General features: G+C 33.5%; 4 protein-coding genes across 5 annotated transcripts in view; 3 read left to right on the forward strand and 1 right to left on the reverse strand.

Annotated features, from left to right (window-relative positions):
* Nucleotides 1–5,346, forward strand: part of LOC100176308 (alkaline phosphatase, tissue-nonspecific isozyme) — a 6,958-nt gene extending 1,612 nt beyond the window's left edge. The window contains exons 1-11 of one of the 2 annotated variants that reach the window (XM_026834629.1): nt 29–310; nt 1,226–1,375; nt 1,699–1,777; nt 2,446–2,536; nt 2,828–2,967; nt 3,193–3,346; nt 3,652–3,786; nt 4,004–4,112; nt 4,373–4,504; nt 4,840–5,001; nt 5,124–5,346. In XM_026834629.1, the coding sequence (XP_026690430.1) occupies nt 169–310; nt 1,226–1,375; nt 1,699–1,777; nt 2,446–2,536; nt 2,828–2,967; nt 3,193–3,346; nt 3,652–3,786; nt 4,004–4,112; nt 4,373–4,504; nt 4,840–5,001; nt 5,124–5,254 (1,425 nt within the window). In that variant the 5' untranslated portion in view covers nt 29–168 and the 3' untranslated portion in view covers nt 5,255–5,346. Of the gene's footprint in view, nt 1–28; nt 311–1,225; nt 1,376–1,698; nt 1,778–2,445; nt 2,537–2,827; nt 2,968–3,192; nt 3,347–3,651; nt 3,787–4,003; nt 4,113–4,372; nt 4,505–4,839; nt 5,002–5,123 lie in introns of those variants that run through there. The other variant, XM_009864126.3, reaches the window with a different exon arrangement.
* Nucleotides 5,347–6,503: 1,157 nt separating this feature from the next.
* LOC100178630 (alkaline phosphatase, tissue-nonspecific isozyme-like) lies at nt 6,504–11,396 on the forward strand. The gene is made up of 12 exons (XM_026836894.1): nt 6,504–6,558; nt 7,032–7,289; nt 7,422–7,580; nt 7,872–7,950; nt 8,147–8,243; nt 8,443–8,576; nt 8,788–8,926; nt 9,114–9,248; nt 9,598–9,706; nt 9,944–10,081; nt 10,393–10,554; nt 10,733–11,396. The coding sequence occupies exons 1-12, from the start codon at nt 6,504–6,506 to the stop codon at nt 10,786–10,788; spliced, it is 1,521 nt and encodes a 506-aa protein (XP_026692695.1). The 3' UTR covers nt 10,789–11,396.
* A 159-nt stretch (nt 11,397–11,555) lies between these two features.
* LOC100180998 lies at nt 11,556–18,351 on the reverse strand. Its single transcript, XM_026834594.1, has 9 exons — nt 18,329–18,351; nt 15,468–15,751; nt 15,030–15,179; nt 14,559–14,720; nt 14,009–14,425; nt 13,655–13,870; nt 13,153–13,296; nt 12,722–12,871; nt 11,556–12,077 (listed from the first exon to the last, which is right to left on the reverse strand). The coding sequence occupies exons 2-9, from the start codon at nt 15,736–15,738 to the stop codon at nt 11,842–11,844; spliced, it is 1,746 nt and encodes a 581-aa protein (XP_026690395.1). The 5' UTR covers nt 15,739–15,751; nt 18,329–18,351; the 3' UTR covers nt 11,556–11,841.
* On the forward strand, nt 16,515–21,438 carry LOC100179406 (ectin-like). Its single transcript, XM_002123800.3, has 8 exons — nt 16,515–17,779; nt 17,978–18,133; nt 18,335–18,490; nt 18,889–19,086; nt 19,458–19,679; nt 19,983–20,129; nt 20,313–20,462; nt 20,729–21,438. Exons 1-8 carry the CDS (start codon nt 17,647–17,649, stop codon nt 20,980–20,982), a joined length of 1,416 nt encoding a protein of 471 aa, XP_002123836.1. The 5' UTR covers nt 16,515–17,646; the 3' UTR covers nt 20,983–21,438.
* Nucleotides 21,439–22,425: the final 987 nt, after the last annotated feature.

Below are 22,425 nucleotides of genomic sequence, written 5' to 3' on the forward strand. Positions count from 1 at the left end.
ATCCTTTGCCCTTGTGTCGCACTTATAATTTTTTACTTTGTTTTTTATTTCACAGTCAGTCCGGCCGAGAACACGAAGGAATTCTGGTACAGAAATGGCTTGCAAGGTATTGAGTCATCGGTGGATACGTTTGCTCAGCTTAATCCAACTCGAGCGAAAAACGTCGTTATGATGATTGGAGACGGAATGAATATTGCAACGTTAACGGCTGGACGTATTGCTATTGGGCAGAAGTCGGGCGCCAGCGGAGAGGAGCATGTCACTGCGATCGACCAGTTGCCGCACACCGGGATTGCAAAGACTTATAGCGGTAAGGGTTGGTTAAAATGAATGGTTTGACGATAGAGTTGGTTTTTATTCTTGTGCGCGGAGAATATGAGATGCGCGAAGAAAAGAACGAATTAAACAAACGGTATTTGTTTGGACATGGCCTACTAGAGATATCTCTGTAAATAGGTCGTGGTATAAAATAAAATGAAGGTTATTTTTAACGGCTTTGCTGTAAATAAGCAATTACTTGTTCAAAGTTTGCGGTGGGCGTCGTATATTTTATGTGATGGGTCTTTAACTCTGTCTTTAGTTAAACTTAGTTTGAACAAAGTTTGAGGTTTTCGAGGTTTTAGTTTGAGGTTTCGGGTACGTAATTTGAGGTTTTAGTTTGATGTTTCGGGTACGTAAAGCAGAATGGATTAAAAAATACTTTTGTAACTTGTATAATATAAACTATGGTTAAAAACACGTTTCTCAAAAACGTTACAGTTTAACTATGGTTCGTTACCAGAGCAGCATACATTTGGCACAATCACTACATGGTTCATGGTTTTGTAATTAAATACAACAGCAACGGAAACCACAAACGAGAGCGTGGTTATCTGTGCTACTCATGTTACGTATGTACTAAAATTAACATGGACGCACTTGGCCTACTAAAGATATTTAGTAGGCCATGGGTCGTACAAGTTCAGTTCTAATACTCTCTCTGAACATTACGCATGGTTGCTAACGTTAGGGTATGTCATAATTTAATTGCTTATTTACACAGAAATAGAAAATCAATCACTACTACGCATCTATTGGTGAAATTAGTAGTTTTAAGTCACAAATAGTAATATAAACTTCATGATCGTGTTTTGAAAACAATTGGGACCCAATAAAGGGACCCATATACTTTCTTCCACATTTTAACCTATTTAAAATGTCCACATTTTAACCCATTACATTTTAGTCGACTATCAAACACCTGACAGTGCAGCAACAGCCACTGCTTTTCTAACTGGAGTGAAAACCAAACAGGGAACCCTTGGAGTGAGAGCTGGTGCAACTAACTGCGATACAGACGCAGTAACATCTGCACTTGAGCATGCGATTTCACAAGGTGCATGTAATAATGTTAAAGTGTATGCAAACATAAAAAATTAATTCTAAATATGATTGTTAATTTTTCTTGTTAAAATGCTTACCAGAGTTATGACTTACAATCTATACATCTTTTTAGTAAATTGTCATTTAGAAATAAATAAACAAAAACTGGAATATTTGCACCCAACATAATCTTGCCAATTACGTACATGCATATTACAATTTTACTAAGTTACAACCTTAAGTTTCTCAAACAGTAACTATCCACCACCCTCTACTGAAACTAATCAATGCAAATGCAATGTGAACAAGTTAATCAAATTCTCTGAAATCTTTTAGGCAAATCCACGGGTATCGTCACAACAACACGAGTACAACAAGCCACCCCAGGTGCAGGGTATGCTCATTCGTTACAAAGGTATCTTATTTTACTAAATGTTAAAACAAAATTAATTTATGCTGTTGACTAAGACTCTCAATTTCACTGTAATTTCAAATTTCAAATTTTAAACACATATAACCTAACCTTTTATAAATAAAGTAGACTTGACTGCTTAGATTAACTAATATAACATCTAAGTCTTTCCTCTCTATTTTCCTCCTTGCTGTTATTTGCTTCAAATGGAAAAATATTGAGAACACACATAAACCTTTCCTACACAAACTTTAATTACTATAAGATTCTGATGCCCAACTTTGCTAAATACTTTAACTAAAAGGCTATTTTCACAACAGAGTATTTTTATGTAATATAAAACCATAAATACCAAAGAGCTATTCTCCGAGTACCATGCGTGCTTGACTAAAGACTAAAGTATGAATAAATGTAAGCTTTATTCTCGTGTGGCTGCGACAGTTGTAAAACCAGGGGTGTTAATACACCTCGTGCCAGCTTACGGGATACCATGTATGGTACTTTGTGAGTAATTATTTTTTGGGAGCATGTTTTTATATGTATGACTGATAATTAAAGTAAATTGAGGCAAAGGCTGTATATAGATTTTCCTGCATACGCTTGTGTTACATGTGTTCATTATAACATTTGTTTCATTAATATAAATAAATCACTCACCATTCTAAATGCAGGTCAGCTTATACTGATAGATTGTTGACAATGAATGGAAGAGGTTGTAAAGACATCTCCATGCAGCTATATGAAAAAAGAAGACAGATTCAGGTACGGAATTTAATTCACACTTTATTTTATATAAAAAATATTATTTATAAACGGTTACAATTCATTCGCAAAAATGACGCAACATTCTATTTGAATAATTTGATTCTAATTGAATGAAAGACTGATGCTATTTAGGCGATATATATAGAGCGATACGTATATATTTATATATTACAATTTGCTGGACTTGGTTTTTGTCTGATACGTATTTGTACCACCACATTCTTAAAGATACATAATATTTTTTTAATTGATATATTTTTTGGGTATTAATATCAAAATTGCACATAGGTTATTTTAGGTGGGGGAAGATCTCACATGAGACCTCCCAGTGTGTTCGATGAGGAAGGTTTGGGTAACAGAGGAGATAGGGGGGATAATAGAGATCTTATACAAATGTGGAGAAATGATATGGAACGCATGAACGGAAGGTTAATTTGAATTCTTTAATTTACTGTGTTTTTTAAATCATGAGATTCTAAATTAGTTTTACTTTACATCGTGTGCCTTGTTAATTTTGTACATGCAGTGTTTGGTTAAATAACTCTTGTATTCTATATAATTGAAACAGAGGCTCCTAAGAGCCCTGCTGCGGGGCTTATGATATAGATTAAAGTTTGCTTGGTATTACAGACTAAATAGTTTTATCTTGACAGCTACGTTTGGAACAAGAGAGCATTTGATCAAGTGAATCCACTTACTACCGATTATTTGCTTGGTTTGTTCAGCCCACTTGATATGGAATTTATAATTAACAAACCACGTAATCAGAGATATGATGAACCCACTTTAGAAGAAATGACAAGAAAGGTAGGCTTGTTTATGATAAGAGTAACTAAATAGCTACAGATACCTGTTTTATTTTGATATTATTATACGAAAAAGATTGTTTTGAGTTGTTTCAGAAAAATATATTTTGCAATATATATATTTTTGTTATGGACAATTTAATATTATATTGTTTTATTAGCTTAAAATACTGTTGCTGCTTATTAACACAATATATGTGTATTTTGGTTAAGAACTAGTGGGGACAAAAATAATGGCGATGCAAAACAAAACAACATTTTAAAAAAATAATAAAATGTTAGCATTTGTAAACTTATTTTATTCAGGCAATTCAAATTCTGAGCAAGAATCCAAATGGATTTTTCCTTTTGGTTGAAGGAGGGATGATTGACAAGGGACATCACCATGGAAGAGCAAAGTTTGCCCTTGAAGAGTTTCATGAGTTTGATAAAGCAGTTGCGGTAAGATTTTAAGTATATTTTTTAAGCCAAACACACTTTTTGGGTTTATTGTTTTATTTAACCAAAATAAAACTAGTTTATGTTCTCTACTGGTTATAATTGAAAATATTTCACTGTTCAATTACATTTTTTACTAGGACCATCAGCGATTTCAAAATTATATGTAAAACAGTTTATAAAGAATCCAGAAACAAATTAAACACAACTTGTGTTTTAGGCAGTCAAGTCAATGACATCGGAACAAGACACCTTACTTATTGTGACTGCTGATCATGGGCATATGTTTACTTTTGGTGGAGGAGCTGTAAGGGGAAACTCGGTTTATGGTAAGAAATGACCTAAGAGCTTTTAAAATCGCTGATTTACTTCGTGGCGCCATTTAGTAATATTTAAAACCGAACACTATTTTTGGTATATTGTTATGCCTAAATAATAAATGTTTTGACTTTTTACATTGGGTGCTAATAGTTAACAAAATTGGCTCAAAAACTGACTCTTCCAATGTGTGACATGCCACTGCCAAAAACAAGCATGAAAATTTATTATGGCTTGGTCTAATTCAATGGTATATTATTTCATCATGTAGGTCTTGCCAAAAATAACAGTCGACCAGACATAGCACTTGATGGTCGACCTTTTACTTCAATATTGTACGGCAATGGACCGGGGTATTCAATGTATAAGGGCCAACGAAGATACCCAGGCCCATGGGTGGCAAGTGAGTTATCTTTAATCACAGACCTACACTTCTGTTTTAGTTGTGCAATAAGCTGGTGCAGTGTACTTAAATCAAAGTTGGTTCAGTTTTTTTTAAACTTATTGTACTTGGATTGTCACTGCTTTAATACCCTTGTAGGTTTTACTTTTTTACTTAAAAATAAATGCATATTACTCTGCATATAGTTATAAAAAATATTGTTTTTTTAAATTAAATCAAGTGTATGCAAACACTGAAACTTTTACCTGTAAAAATACAGTGTAAGGCTTGTTTTATTTGAAACCAAAACCATTTTGTTGCATTCATTTCTAGAGTATTAATTTTTTTATTTACAGACAGCAAATTCTACAAAGCGCAAAGTGCAGTGCCATTGAGAGCAGAGACTCACAGTGCAGAAGATGTTGCGGTCTATGCCAGTGGTCCTTGGTCACATTTTATTTCTGGGGTTCATGAACAAAGTTATCTTGCTCATGTTATGTTTTATTCAGCTTGTTTAGGTGAAAAATTTAACCTCATTTTTATAATTTTTTTAACACTAGCAGATTACTACCATTGACAAAAACTGCATCTTCATACTACTATTTGCAAAAAAATAACTTCCTGATCATTTTTTCTACAGGTCCATTATACACAACATATCCTCACTGTGCCACTTCCCTCAATACAATTCAACCCATTCCAAATCCTGGAAGAATCAAACATGATGAACCTCCTACCCCAAATGCTTCAACCCAAGATAAAAAGAGATAATTTAAAATATTTTATTTTTTCAACTGAAATTGTTCTCACCTCTAATTTTAGCTAATACTGACATAGCATAATAAAGAAAAAATTGTAAACCTCATTTTTCGTTCAAAATAAGTTATATTTTCTAATTATGTCTTGTATTTAAAGTTTTATTAGGTAATACTCACAGCACTTTAGACATTTTTAATTCCAATCAGGCAATTTGAAATATTAGAAAATTAAATAATTTTATCTTTGTCATGACCTATTACATTGCTATGATCTTTTGTGATACATGTTATTTCAAACACACTCACGTTTAACCTGTGGATTTTATAGCCAGCATTATCTCTTGGAAGTGTATTTAAAATACAAAGAAAAATAGTTATATTATAAAAGTCATTATTTGGTAAAACAAAATTTAAGATAGTGGCTTAGTCTAAAAGCCTTTGCAGTACTAAAAAAACTATCAAAGGAAAGTACATTACCTTGTTTGCGGAAAATAAAAAAACACAGCAACATTTGTATGGACAATATAGGATTACAGTAAGTCTGTTGAATCATACACATCAACAATAGTGTGACACTGCATGACCTTATGACAATGATTCAGCTTTTCCAAAACAAAGAACTGTTTTACATATCACGATTTGACACCAAAAAAGAAAATTTTGCAAATAAAACCGAATAAAATAAATAACAATATCAATGTTGACAGCACACTGATACTACTTTTGTCAGATTTTGACCTTAAAATTATGATATATCACCATATTTTTGTCAAAATATATTTAACGCAAAGCTTAAATTTGTTTGCCAAATAAACTTACTCTGCCCTGAGGCCATGGTTGTGATGAGTCAAACCAATACACTTGAAAACATTGTAGTTCAATCAACTAACCGTAAACATTATGCAGACATTTACAACAACTCAAAACACAGGAAAACAACAACATATTTGCAATATTTATAGCAGACAAAAAAGGCTTGACTTTAAACTATTTTAAAACATAACCAAATCTTTTAAAATGTCAGTGAATCCTTTAACAATGTCAGTGAAATCATTCACAAATAAAGAGATAAAAGCATCCTACACCTGAATCCTTGCTTTTATTTCCTATAATAAGATAAGTGAATCTAAACATAAACAATATTTAACAAATGAAATACCGTCCACTTAACCTAAGGTAAATATACAAAACATGTTAATGTATTGTTTATACAATGCATAAGTACTGGGAACAGATATCATAGTGACCAAACACACATTAACATGCATGTACTGATAGGAGTAGTGATTTTGTCTGTTCTATCTATTGGAAATGCTTGTAAGTAAAAGTCATTTATATTTTTAATTTTTTTTTATGTTCTAAACTGTAATCTGTTATTTTATGATGGTTAAAATTTAAATCAATGCAATTGAAACTTACAAAGTCTTAATATAATTTTGGGTTAGAGGCAGACATTAAATTAATATAGGACAAAGATTAAATCAAATAAAGGTCATATTTGTTTTTGATAAACAAATAAAACAGTACAAGGCAAAATTTTGATCGGTCAACAGTTTAGTTTTCACGGATAGAAGCAATGTTTGCTGGCAAGCGTCCTAATAAATACTGAAGGACTAGTATAGAAAACTTTGCCAGGTCCTGCAGAAACTGGAACACGACTCTCATAGACAGCTGTTAAATGTTTAAAACACGATCAGGATACTTGGATATTTTGTGCTAAATGTGTCCCATCTTTCCCCAACATATATTTTTAAATTTGACTTCATTAAAATTACAGCTATAATTTTTAGATCAAAAAATTGAAGAACATCCTGAATTTTGGACAAACCTTGGAAAATTGGGAATTGAGGAATCCATTAAAAAATTTCGAAAACTAAATTCCCAAAAAGCAAAAAATATAATCTTATTTATCGGGGATGGTATGAACTTGGGAACTATCACTGCAGGTAGAACTTCAATTGGCCAAAAAACAAAGGGAAAAGATGGAGAAGAACATGTGACTTCAATTGATAAATTATCCTACACTGGAATTGTGAAAACTTACAGTGGTAATGTATAGAATACTTAATATATGTAACAGATTAGAAAACTGGTACCGATAGAAATCATTAACCTTTGTGTAGTACGTATGTCCCAAAAATTACACCAGGTAAAAATAAACAAACTTTTTCATTTTACAGTTGACCACCAAACACCAGACAGTGCTAGTACTGCAACTGCAATACTGACTGGCGTGAAAACAAAATCTCAGAGAATTGGAGTTAATGCAAATGCTGATGACTGTGTGACATCACTTAACAATAAATTAACCAATGTTCTTGATCTTGCAAATGAACAAGGCAAGTATAAATAGAACTGATGGAGTAATGAATGAATGAATGAATGAATGAATGAATGTAACTTACTTTATCCTTGCGTGGCTGGAAAACGACAGTCGTTATCACACGGGTTTAACACCTCGTGCCAGCTTACGAGTTACCATGTACGTTACTTTGTGGTTGATATTTTTTTTTTTAGATTTTTTTATGTATGGCTGATAATTTGGACAACCCATTAGTGACCACTAGGTTGGGGTGACAAAGTGACAAAGAGCTATTGAATTATTATTCAATCGTTTAATTAATCTACAGGCAAATCACTTGGCATAGTAACAACTACATCTTTGCAACATGCTACACCAGCTGCTGCATATGCTCATGTACCAAACAGGTTATTAATATTTTGTTATGGTATTAAAATAACAACACATCTTAAAAACAACCCCAATTTTTGATATACAATAACAACTTTGTCTATAGCAATGCAAGTTATAGAGCAACATAATTGAATATATTTATTGAGACAGCTACATTACACTGTGACAGAAAAATTACTTAACAACCGACCAACATTAATTAATTTTCAGGGGATGGTATAGCGACAGAAGAATGAAGTATAGAGACCGAGCTAACAACTGCATTGATATTTCATTGCAACTGTTGAAAAAGCGAAGAGATATTCAAGTTAGTGTCACAAATATCTTTTGTTGTGTTACCAAAATTTACTTAACACAATTTGTTAAATTGCAAGGTATAATTCGACAGTTTATTTTGAAAGGCGCCTACAATGAACCATATGTCGCTTTAAGTAATTAACCCAAGCATTGGTTATAAAAAACTTTGATGTTTCCAACCATTAAAGCCTTTTTTCCATCTTCTCCAGGTGTTATTGGGGGGAGGCAGGTCGTATATGAGATCGATGGATGCAAGAGATGAGGAAGGATACAAGGGTGATCGAAAAGATGGGAGAGATCTCATCCAGGAATGGAAGGAAGACATGGAAAGAAGAGGAGGAAGGTGGGACTTCACCAGATCTCTTCTGTCGTGTTAATTGTTCTTAAATTAAGATAAAAATATCAATTTCAAAAAATCTGCTTCTAATTACGAAATGTTAATAAAAACTACAAGAACATTTTAGACCAAAAACGTGTAACATACCACCAAGTTTAATGTTCTAAAATTACCAGTCACCAATTAGACAAGACATGAAATGAATCTTTGAACATAGGTATGTTTGGAACATATCAAGTTTGAATGACATCAATCCATCTTCAACAAACTACCTACTTGGAATGTTTAATGCAAGACATATGATATATTCAGTTCGTAGAAAAAATGAACCAACTCTTGCCCAGATGACTGCCAAGGTATCACTACAACTTTTAAATAGGAACTTTAATGCATTGTAAACCTTAAATGGGCACGCATGTTTTACCAATAACTAGTTTTAACTTAAGAAAAACATTAACTTTCAGGTATTTCTCAAAACACCGCTACACTTGCAAAATACCAACATTGTTTAATACAGCTTGCTTACAATATATTTATGCGCAGGCCATTCAGATTTTGAGCAAAAATCAAAAAGGTTTTATTTTGCTGGTTGAAGCTGGACTCATTGATGTTGCCCATCATCAGGGAAGGGCAAGATTTGCTTTGGAAGAATTTCACGAACTGGAAAGGGCAGTGGAAGTAAGTTAAATTGAACAACTGATGTTTTGATGCAAATTCCCTTTTAATCAATCTGATCTTTTTTTTCCATGCGCTAACAGATACATTAAATTTATGTTATGTGTACTTTAATAAGAGATGTGTTGATGTTTTAAAAAAGGAATTTAAACCGACCATCTTGTCTTGCACCATATACTGTAAGCGTAAGCAGCCCAGGTTTGGTGCCGTTAACAGCAACTGCAACAACCAAAATAAGCAAAGGTCTTTAGTGGCTATTTCGACTGTTACATAAATGCATTGCTATCGAATTTACAAACAAGCTCTAAAAATGAAAGTTTTACATAACATTTAAAGTTAAGGGTTTTTCTAGGTTGCAAAGACAGCCACAACTGAAGAAGACACATTGCTAATTGTAACAGCAGACCATGGACAGATGTTTATGTTTGGAAGTGGCTCTGTAAGAGGAAATCCAGTCTATGGTAATCTTAACTAAATAATGACAACTGTATTTTTAGTTAATCTTGTTATAATGGGTAAGGGGTAACTGAGAATGTTACTGGAACCGGTAAGTTTCTTATAAAACAGCCAATGTCTAGAAAGTATAACTTGCTTTTGCTCATTCTTTTAACCATACTTAAATTTCATTATTTACTATTCACTCTACAGTTTATATTTATACTTTCAGTAGGTTACCTCAAAATATTACTAATCTTCAGGTTTAGCACCTGACAATGATAACCCAGGTGAAGCTGCAGATGGAAAACGTTACACGTCGTTGTTGTATGGAACTGGACCTGGTAATGCAGCAGTACAAAAATCTTTGTCGAGGCAGGAGGTCTCTACACGAGTTTCAAGTAATTTTTTTTTTGTCTGGGGTGATGGTCAACGCGGCCTGCCTTGAACCCAGAGGTTACGGGTTCAAGAACTGTCGCTGCTTATTATTGTCGGATATGGGTAAACACTCAGCTGCAATTGCTCCATGAACTGCCTTCTTCATGTTTTAACAACCGTTTTGGTTTTAGTTTCATACAAGAGTATTTTCTCTAACCCAGTGCTCACTACTGAGTATTAACAGTGGTCACTTATGTGCTGTCCAATTCGGTAGTCGAAAAAATCTAATAATTTAATTTTCTTATTTATAATTGTCAAACATCTGTGTCTTTAGGATGGAAAAATTATGTTGTTCAAAGTGCTGTCCCAATGAGGGGTGCAACACACAGTGCAGAAGATGTTGTTGTATTTGGGAGAGGACCAATGGCACACATGATTTCTGGAGTACATGAACAAAGCTACATTGGCCATGTCATGATGTATGCAGCTTGCCTTGGTAAAAACTAAATAGTGTATAGATACATACGCAGTTGCAGTATTTTTTTGCCCCCCTAATTACGAAACAAAATAAGTCAATATTATTGATACCTGTATAAAGAAACCTATTTTTAACAACAAAAGTGAATTATTATCATCCACATTATATTCTTAACATACAAAAACTACCACAACAGGTCCACAATACCAACACTTCAGTCACTGTAAGGATAATGGTCCAACTAAACGCTGAAACAGACTCAAGCCAAATGATATGTGATACATTAACAAAGAACTCATGAAATGAACAACTACATCATTAACAATAATTGAGTGGCCACAGTTATTGAAACCAACGACTCTTGTGTAATAAAGGTAAAGCTGCCTTTACAAGGGGAATATTCCTGGAGCAAATTAGTTCTAATTTATATGTCGTAATGTGCAATGAACACTGGTGAATAGGTGGCGTTTTGTATTAAATGAGTGTTTAACTTTGTGTTTATTTATTGCATATTCAAAGAGACCCTCAAAAATACAAGATATTTGCAAATTCCTATTTAATTCTAGCATGTACATTCGTAGGCTGTGCGTAATTAGGCTGCCGGTTAAATTTGTCTTAAATTTATACATGCATAGGCTGTACACAATATTTGAACCAAGTCTGAACCCAGAATCTCTTATATGTGATATTGCTTGTAATGGTGCACCATATAAAACTAAGATGCATCATAAAAAATTAAGACAAATCAACAATATGCCTGCCTTACCTTCAGAATAAAAACAAATTTTGGGCAAATCATGTTCTCTTTCTATCTGGTAAGTTTAATTCCAAACCTGAAACAAAAAAACAGAATTTTTACAAACCAAATAAGCTACAGTGCATTTACAGTCCTTTACGAAGTGTTTAGCAATACACACAGCTTGTTATAAAACCAAAAAAGTAGAAAAATACTATACTAATATAAACACCTGTTGATTATGCTGCCTGCTTTAAATAAATATTACCAAGCCAAGTTTAACACTGTGCAACATTGTTGTGTATTTTATGCTGAAATAAACGCGTAAAGAAATGCAGTACAGGTAAAATAATAATTATATAAAGAGAATAGGGATATCATAAACTAGATTAATATACACTACTTCTCATTTATTGATAAAAATATCCTGTCAACATGTAGCTTATTACGCGACTGGATTAAAAAGAAGGAAAAAGCAAAAAGGCACGAAAATATGAGTAAAATAAATAGAAACGTTCAGTTGCCATCAAGTACTTCAGATAAAGACAGAATATGTAGAACAAAAACTTTCAAGTACAGTAAGCTCCTGGATATCTTGCACCTCTTCCATATGGAATACATTGACAGCTACGTCTTCCAGTACATGTTCTCTCCCATAACCCAACATGCGATGCAGGCTTTGGGCAATATACCACGCAATTCCCTGTACAGGTTGGTAAAGCCATACGCCTCCCGCAAGCACAAGTGGATGAGAGACCGTCATGTCCCTGGCATCGCCCAACAGAACAGTGAGCTGAGCATACATCTAAACATATGTCATGTTAAATTTATGCTTATGTTCATAAATCGTAAACTAAAAAAATGTTAGGGACATAACATTACATAGGCATAAACAGAACCCATTTTAAATGGTAGTGGGAGATATAAAAACAAAGTAAATTACTTATTATAATTCGAGTAGTTTGTTTCAACATATAGTAGGGTGGGGTAAGATGAGACACTTTTAGCAAAAATATCGAAATATTCTGATCATGTTTTAAACAATTAACAACGGTCTATATGGGAGTGGAGAAAATACGGTTTTATAATTTTTTGATTCTTCTTTATTTACTACCAAATGGGACGAGAAAATAGAATGAGTAGGTGTTCCCCACCCTACTATAGAGTGAGTCGTGAGGATACCGTTTTATAATTCTTTAAATGTTCTTTGCTTACTACCACTTGGGACAAGAAAACGAAATAAAAAGGTGTCCCACCTCCCCCCAACCTACTATATAATATTAGTTTTTGACATATTTCGACATACTATTAACTTTAAAATAACATTGTACTATAGTTAGAAGACAACCTATGCCAACAGTTGGTTTTTCACCCATCATTATTTCTTATGTAGAAATTTTTGCTATTATATTGAAAAAACTCAGTTAGAACTATTTAGGCAAAACTCACTTGGCAACTTTGGCTTCACATTCTCAGCAAACAGTCCAGGTATATTGCCTGCATATTTATAATGAGCCACTACATAAACTTGAAAACCAATACGTGCAACAGCACATCCAACTTGGGTGGTGTTTTTCCACACAACTTGCGTAAAGTGTTCTGCCAAAATAATGGTGTTAAAGCAGTGGCCATTATATGTTTGTTAAAAATGGAAAGTGGCAACTATAACAATATTTAAAAGTACATGGCAAGACAACCTTTAAGGCGTTTCACAGACTATATGTATTTTATTCTTGTGCAACCTTAAACTGGACAACAGCAAAAATATACCAAAGCTATAAGTTAGTTGCGGGCTTTTAAACTTTCTGGACTATTATTAAAGACAAAAACTTATCTTTTCAAACACCAAAAAAACTCTAAAAATACATAAGTTTTCTTACTTTTGGTAGAACTTTCAGGATGAACATAATCAAAATACAATCCTTCTCCATACCAGTCAGAGGTTGCTTTTAAAATGTTATATTTATTACCACGCTGCATATGCCATGCTAAGTTTTCTCCAATGAACTCCTCGCGATGTATTCCTGAATGTGGAAAACGTATCAAAATTATAAGTTAAGGACATGTACTTTGAAATACCAAGTAATGTTCTATTAAGGAACCCCATATCCCTTACACAAAGAGCGAGTGATAAAGCCTAAGTTTTAAGATACAGCCTTTTAAGATAGTTTTAGGAACCTTGAAATTGCAAGAGCAGAGTTCGAAAACCATAAGATACAAAGCTATATCCAGATAACATAGCAATTTAATTTATTTCAAGGTAGGTTAAAAGTTTGTTGAAAATTTTTATTCTTGAATTTGTTTTTGGGGAGTACAACTAATACAACTAGTTTACCAATAATGGATGACTGCACAGAATTTACACAGATTTAACTAACATACCAATAATGGATGGCTGCACAGATTGGTAACCCACTTTTCCATCAGAAGCCATAAAGTTGGCATACATTTGTGCAGAAAATTGCAGTTCATCACTGTATGTTAGTGGTGGCACGCCATGCAGGCAGCGAAAGTAGTTATGAGTGTTCAAACAACGATCTTGTACAGTGTTTCCATATTGTCTAACACATACACCTTCAGCATTAATTGAAGGAGAAACTGAAATATAAATGGAAACATTTAAAATATAGCTTGCTCAGTTTGAGCAACAAAAACTATGCTGTTGAACAAAATTATGCTTTTTCAAAGGTCATTAACTGTAAAAATTGTACAATTATTGTGAAAAAAATGTCTTACTTGAGTTAGGGGTTGGTGATTCACTTGAATAAACAGTGGTGGTTGTTGTTGTTGTCGTTGGTGCAGTTGTAGTAGTTGTTGTTGTTGGTGGTGCAGTTGTAGTAGTTGTTGTTGTTGTTGTTGTTGTGGGTCTGAGTGTTGTTGTAGTTCTGTATCTTGGATCCACAGGTGAAATGTTGAACCCAGGAATAGAGGGGGGTCGAATTAGGGGTGAAGATGGGCCCTGGGGTCGAATAACGGAAGAAGGTTGGCCGGGAGGTCGAATTAAGGGTGAGGAAGACGGTGAACTACATTTGGTACAAATCTGACAACTTTTTTTGCATTTTGCTTTCATCCATTCTCTGTATTGCGAGGTGAGACTGCAGTAGTTGCGAGCGGTTGCGAGGTAATTGCAATCTGTTCGTTCATCTTCACATTCTGAGAAAAAATTAATGATATTGAAATGATGATGAGTTTAAAACTTGTTTATAAGTACAAGTGCCTGTAAGAAAAATTTTTAACACTGAGTATTTGTAGGGAACAGGAAACTTTTAAAAAAACATCTTCTTACCATTGGAACAACTTTTGGCTTGTATCTGGGTCGGGGGAGGGGCAAGACACGGGGTGCAAACCTGACATGTAGCTGGACAAGTTCTTCTTGCCCACCAGCCTTTTTGTGGATGTTGACAATCTTTTGCCATCAGCAGACAGCCAAGTTGATCCACGCAGCCCTCTGTTTAGGAGAATGCAAGAAATGTAAAGGCATTTTGTGTATATTAATGTAGTAGGAGTGTGGAATGTTATAACAGCCAGTGTGGTAATATTAAAACCTTGATTAGATGATCATATAGTGTCTTTTCTTACACAAACTAGGAGTCACAGCACAGGCCTGGAAAAGGTGTTTGTATCAGGTACAGTGACACACCACTACAGTAATGTATTAAAAGAGCTTATAAATACAATTATCAGTAATCAATAACTTTAAAGAATAAGATAAAATTTACAAATTTTTCTACCCAGTGAAAATTTGTTATAAATTTACCCGGCATGCAGGGTCTATACGTTGGGGAACATGGGGTACACACACTACACGTGCGAGGGCATAAGTTTCGAATGTAAACTATTCCAACAACGCTTAAACAATCAGATTTGAATCGGTAGCAAATCGGGGATTTGTCCTCACAGTCGACTTCTGAAAAAACACAAATTTTATTATTAACACAAGTTTATATCTTTGACATTGGGAAACAAAACATAGTTGAATGCTGTTTGCATGATTGGATTATGGTGTTTTAATCACTAATATTGGCCCTACTGACAAAATACACAATGATGTTTTCATTTTTAAACTTTATTTTTTATAATGTTGCAAGACATAAGTAGAAAACAGCATGTGTAATTATTTCATTTTAGTTCATGAATTCCCTATTGTATTGCCTGCTAATCTATTCAATCTGCTTAAAGAATATTAAAGACTTACTGCAGTTTCCACCATTAATGCTAGTTGGTATTGTTCCAACACCTTGTGGCCGACCAGAATTCAACAGTTGCAAAGGGTTAAAGCCTGTTGAACCCAAACCATTAAGAACGGGCCCACTTGAACCAGAGGTGGGTGGAGAATTGGACAACGGGTTCACACCTTGGCTGCTTGGTGGCTGAACTAAGCCATTCAAGAGCTGGTATTGTTGAAATGATGCATATTGAGATGCCACTGCACAAACCAGTGTGGTAAAGACAGCAAAGTGTAACATGGTAGCGAGAATTCTGGTGAAAAGAGTAAATTGTGAGATTTTGTTGTAGTAATTGTATAAGCAGAAAATATTTAGAAACTAACATTTTTTGCTGAATTTTATGACTGCATGAACTTATAAGCTATATTGTTGGAAAAATTAAAACTTTGCAAAAAAAGTTTCTTACACTAATTTTTAAACTTTCTAACACATATTAAATTATGCACCTGAAAGAAAATACTTCAACTTTTCAAACCCTTTTAAAATCGTTGCCTATTTTAAAGTAAAAACCAGGTTCTAACAAAAAATAATATTCTACAAATCTGTTCCACAAACACACAAGTGGTAGCAATGCCCATGAAATGTGGTATATATACCAAAACATTGAGGCATGACTGACGCAAAGGGAAGTACAACCTAAGAATTAATTCCCTATTATCTGGTCATAATAGCCAAGGTAAAGGTAACCTTGTAACAGATTTAAGGAAGAGCTTCCTCCCAATTACAAAGCTCCGTGGAGAGTTTATTGTAATAAAAGAAAATGACTGTAATTTGAAATTAAAAACATGAGGTATTAGGCAGCCATGGAAGTAAAAGAAAAAAACATCCACAAAAGTTTAAAAAGATAAAATGTAAATCTTTTCTTGGTTTTATCTACATTCTTACTGAATAAATAGGTTTAACAAAGTAATCACATTTTATAAAATCGGTTGTTTAAACTAGTATTAATCAGGCCATAGTGCTTAAAATCCCAGCTTATACTTTAGTACTAAACATCTTAGTTGGTGTTTACAAATTACAAAGCAGTTGCAAATACCCACACATTGCAATTTAACAGTGTTTTAGATAGAATCCAATTATTTAAGGCTGTGTTTGTGTTGCGGCCAAAACATTCAATTGATTAAACTAAACCGAGTCAGATTAACACGAAAATTAAAGCGATCATAATTCATTCTCGGTGGTTAACTAAAATTACAAGGTAGAGCAATATAAACATGATGGCCCATCCTTTATAAGTGGTAATTATCAACTAAGTCCATAAAGCACTTAGTCATGAATGAAGCGATTGCAACAAAATCCCACACCAATTATAAATACAAAGGTAATTGAGGTATAACTCTTATAATAAATGTGATGGTGTTAGTTCATAAAAACAAGTAAGAGGTTCAAGTACGAGACAGTTGGGTAACTTGGCATAAGTTGGTCAGATTCTTTTACACATTACATAAACTATTTCAGACAACTTTTGATTTTAAAGAAGGCATACAATCACAATACACATTAAATACATATATATTTTTGGGTTTTTGTGCCATATTATGAAAATATTACAACCAGACATAGCCAGAGTATATATGCTACTGTTGTGTGAAACCATGAAGTATATCTTATATATGTTCTGTGTTTAGACTAACATGGTTCCTTGTCATAAATATTTACACTGTCTTTTATGATTTCCTCATTTGTTGCCCCACTTAAACTAGTACCTATACATTAACTTAGGATGTTACAACATGCCCGCTCAATTAAATCGTTTTGTTGAAATTTAATCTTAATTTCACTGAGCCCTTGCTTATTAAATATCACAGGTTACAATTATTTTTCAAACATTTGATACAGTTAAGTATTAATTTGTTACATTTGTAACGTACTATGATGTCAGGGTGATTATGTGACCACGTCAGAGTGATGTATGATGCAAATTAAGCAAATTAAATGAGTTGTCTGTTTTGTTAGTTGGGGTAATGACAGTTTACATGAAGACGTGTAGAACAACACATTCTGGGTATATATACCAAGGATCTTCACTCATTCAGCATCCAATCTTACCACAAGCAACTAGAAGAAAACAACTAAAAGCCAAAACAACAAGAGAAACAAACAGCATTGAAAGAAACAAATTAGAATATCTGGAAATTTACAGAAAAAATGAAGCAATTTGTTACTTTAATATGCTTGCTTCTGTTCATATGTTGTGCACGTAGTCAAGATGTACAGAGGAATGCGGAAACAGGAGAAATCAGATATACAGATCCAAGGACAGGAGTTAATTCCGTCTGTGGTGAGTTGATGTAAAAGCTATGTATGACTATTTTTTTCACCAATAATTTTGCTGGTTTTACTTATATTCATTATATAATGAAACGTCTGTACATCTGTACTTTTATTTGCGAATATTGAACTTAAAAATATTAGTCTTTTATAACTATTCTTACTGATTAAATACATGTCATTTAAAGACGCCATTTATGTAATACAGATGGCAACTGTAAGGACCAAAAAAATTGGTGCGGTGTGGGAATTGCAAATGCATATTGCAACCATACCTTCTGGGGTGCAGCCTTTCGTGTTGCTTGCCCAAGGTCATGCGGAATATGCAAGAAATGTCCTCATTTTGCACAATTTTGTACACCAGGTAAGAATTGCTTTCAGTTTTGCAAAAAGAATTTTGGTAAAAATAATGAAAAAGATCAAAAAATAATGAAAAATCATAAAGATTAAAAAATAATGGAAAAATAGCAACTGGTAAAGCTGAGAAGATTTACTGTTTTGAACAATAATACTACCAGTCATTTTAATAAAGTTTACAATCTTTACAAGTTTGTATTACCTGTAGGAGATGGTTGCAAAGATGAGTATGAAAACTGCGCTACAGTACTAGCACCATTATATTGTAAACACTCAACTATGGGTGCTGTGGTTCAACAAAAATGTCCCAAATCTTGTGGAATTTGTAGAACTTGTGATGAAAGAACACAAGAGTGTAGTCCAGGTAAAAATATCTTGGTTAAGTTTTTATACAAAAACTTTTTTATACAAAAACTTAAAAACAAAATATGTTAATTTTTTTTAACACTATAGAGAATAGAAGTAACAATAAATATTTTAAGATATTTGTCTAAAAATTATTCAGTCTAAACTAGCTTTTAAAATATCTTTGTTAATTATTTTTACAGCATTAACATCAAAATGTTTAATTAAGACAGTATTTTTAACTCACAAGTGTTTTTCTAAATTTTAGTCAATTTTAGTATTCAATTTTAAATAAATCAAATATCATTCAGTTAAAAAGAATCAAATAATAATCAAATGTAAACTAAATATTACTTAATTAAAACAAATCCACTATTAATCAGTCATAAACAAATAAAACATTTTTCAATTGCACAGGATGCTCAGATGCAGACAGAGACTGCCCCTACTGGGCCAACAATATGGAATATTGCAAACCAGGATCAGTTCACAGAGGATGGATGTTGGAGCACTGTAGAATGAGCTGCAGAGTTTGTATACCATGTGTTGCAACTGTACCAGCTAGACCCACTGCTCCTCCTACAACACCACCACCTCCACCAACCACAGCTGCAGGTAAGGGACTAAGTGGTATATGAAGTGGCATTTGTTAGTTGTATTAATGAATGGTTTTTATTTATACTTGAAAGATGGACTAATTGTTTACACAAATGTGTAAATTAAATCACTTTTAGATTGAATCAGTAATATTTCAATCAGGTAGAAGCATTTTTTGATCCAAAATCACTGTATCTTTACATTGTTTAAGAAAAGTTGTAAAATAAATGAATTTTATATTAAATGGTTTAAAGCATTATTACAACACAGAAGCATTTTTTAATTAAAATAAAAGCACTTATTCTTTGCATGGAGTTTATAACCTTAAAGCCATTTAAACATAAATCTCTCTCCTCCAATAGTACTATCATTACTGAAATGCATTACAGTTACACCCACACCTGCAGCAGTAACAAACAGTGTTGAAGAAGAATGCATGAGGAATAGAGGACAAAGTTTGACATTTGCTGACCAATGTCTCAACGCACATAACTACTACAGATGCTTGCATAGTTCACCAAGAGTTGTATATGATGCGGCACTTCAACGTAATGCTCAGCGATATGCCAACAAACTACCAACCATGGATTCAATCATACCATCACAAATTGGTAAGCAAAATGGGAAATATAACAAATAGACCTTGATTAAGATACAGCATCCTTAGTATGAACTTATAAGCTGAAAGAAGTTTGTAAGGTCATGTGATGTACAGTATACATGGTAACTTACAGACCTCTCACCTACTGTCTAGCTGTGAAGCAAGATGCAATAATTGAACTGATTTAACTGCAACATAACTGTTTGCACTGTATATATATATGATAATCGTACAGCTCCTAATGCAATAATAAGGACCCTTCCATCACAGTAACTGTTATAAAATAATAATTAATGCAACAACATGATTTTAGGAATGGACCGAGACTTTGGTGTTGGGGAAAACATTGCTTGGAGAATATCTCCCTTTGAAATGTTTACCGTAGATAGAGCTATTGCTGGATGGTATGCTGAAGGCCTAGATTATAACTTCATGACACCACAACTGTCAGAACGAACAGGTTGGTTGGTCAAACACGTTTAGAGTAACAAATATGTGAATAAATTGCTAATACCATTGATACTGGACAAACAATTCAGAAGGGTTATAATTAGCTTTGATGATGAACATGTTTGCATCTGAAAAAACTCAGTAAACTTAAAATTGTTGGTAACAAAAAGCAAAATTGTTGTTTCCCGAACAGCTCATTTCACTCAAATGATCTGGAAAGAGACTCACTCCATTGGATGTGGTATTAAAACACATAAGGATGAAACTTACATCGTTGTTCAGTACAGAGGAGCTGGGAACAACCCAAGCACATTAAGGATGAATGTTAACTGGCCAAAACCAGGTAAGCAATAATATTTATGTCTCTGGATTTGCAAGACTAGAACATAGCCAAAATGTTGTAAATATTTTTGTGCTTGATATTAGATACACATTTGTTATGTCAACTTGTGAGTTAAGTTGTGATAGAAAAATGACTGGTAGTAAGCCAGACAACATACAATGGCCAGTGAGGCTTCTGTAATAAAATAGCATCCCTCAACAAAGACAATCCACAATGTTTCAAAGTGATTATGGAGAAAACAAGTGACAAAACCCATTGATTTGCAGAGGTCTGTGAAGCAAACTGTGACCTTGGAAGTTGTCATGGACACGACGGTGTTAACTCAATATGTTCATGTGGGGTTGATGGAGTACAAGACCGCATGCCTAACTGCAGTGGCCACTGTGTTGTAATTTGCCCAAGACCTGAACAGCATGTTGGTGACTGGAGGGAGTCGTGTGAAGGGGAGACATCGTGTGAATGCAAAAATCAAAATAACATACCAATCGGTGGTATCCCAGGAGCACAATGTGATCAATAGAAGATTGAAATATTTAAAACACTTTTGAAAGAATTTTTACACTTGTACTTATTACTTTATGTTATTTCTATACTTTATTATTTTAGTCGATTACATCTTTATAACACCAATGATTTTTCTTCTTTTCTCTTTAGGTTTTTTATTTATAAACTTGTATTCACAGCATATATTGTGTCAGTGTGTGTATGATTTAAATAAACTTATCCTTTCATGTTATATTTGGATTGATTTTATTATTTTAATGCTGGTACAGAGACTGTCAGATTAATTTTATCCAAACTGAATAGATTTTGAACAGTTGACTACTAAGTGCTGAATAACATTTCTGCCATGATTTTTTTCACTTTAGTAATATTTTATATTTCGCCCTAATTTTTTAAACCAGAAAAATAGGATATAGTTCTAGACATACTTTTTAAGTCAGTGTGAAGAACAGAACAAGGTAGCAGCTGACAACGACTCTCTTACCTTGTTTGAAAAGTTTTCCAATGTCAACTGGACTTCTAGTTTTGTTCAAGACAATTGGTTGCTCTCTTGTCCCAGCGGGTAAGGAGAAAACTAGAGACATGGCTAAAAGGGAGTTGACAAGATACCATTCTTTGTTGAAAGATATTCTGTAAAAATTTTACTTCAGATGATATGAAACAAATATATGCTGAGGTTAAACATTTTTCTAAATTCAAGAATAAATTAATCACAGCATTTTGGCCATTTAAAGCTAAATTGCAATAAAATGAATTGGTTTATGAACATTCTTACTGAGAAAAAACAGAGATCCTCTTGTTAACAATTCTAATATTTCCTAACTGATTTTATCCTTTTGCATTGAATGAATGATTGAATAAATGTAACTTAGTTTATTCTCGCGTGGCCGAAAAAACAACAGTCGTTATAACTAGAAAGTTCACACACCTCGTGCCAGCTCACAAGTTACCATGTATGTTACTTTGTGGGTGATTATTTTTTTGTGGAATTCTTTTTGTATGGCTGATAATTTGGACAACCCATTAGTGACCACTTGGTTGGAGCAATTGCCGTTAAGTGTCTTGACCAAGGACGCATACCCCTAATGGCAGCAGCGACGAGCCTTAAACCCACTACCTCTGAGTTACAGGCAGGCACGATAACCACTTTGTCATGGCCCCAGACACAATATATAAAGGCTGGTTTTAAAACAAGGTCGGTAAACAAATTTGTTTGGTACATTTTATGAATTGAGATACATCTAACAATCATGTGTCACTTAGGTAAAAACAAACAAAATACCTTGTTGTTTCTTGTTTTATACTTGATCTGTTTTTCATAGTTAAATAATGTGTGTTTCGTCTTAAAGTGTATGTTACCAAACTTTCCACTCTTGCTTTTAGAGATGTATTGATACACAAAAGAGACACTTCAAAGGCACTGTGGGAACGTAAATGTAAAATAAACCATATGATCTTA

The sequence above is a fragment of the Ciona intestinalis genome, chromosome 1, assembly GCF_000224145.3.
Source record: "Ciona intestinalis chromosome 1, KH, whole genome shotgun sequence".
Taxonomy (NCBI): domain Eukaryota; kingdom Metazoa; phylum Chordata; class Ascidiacea; order Phlebobranchia; family Cionidae; genus Ciona; species Ciona intestinalis.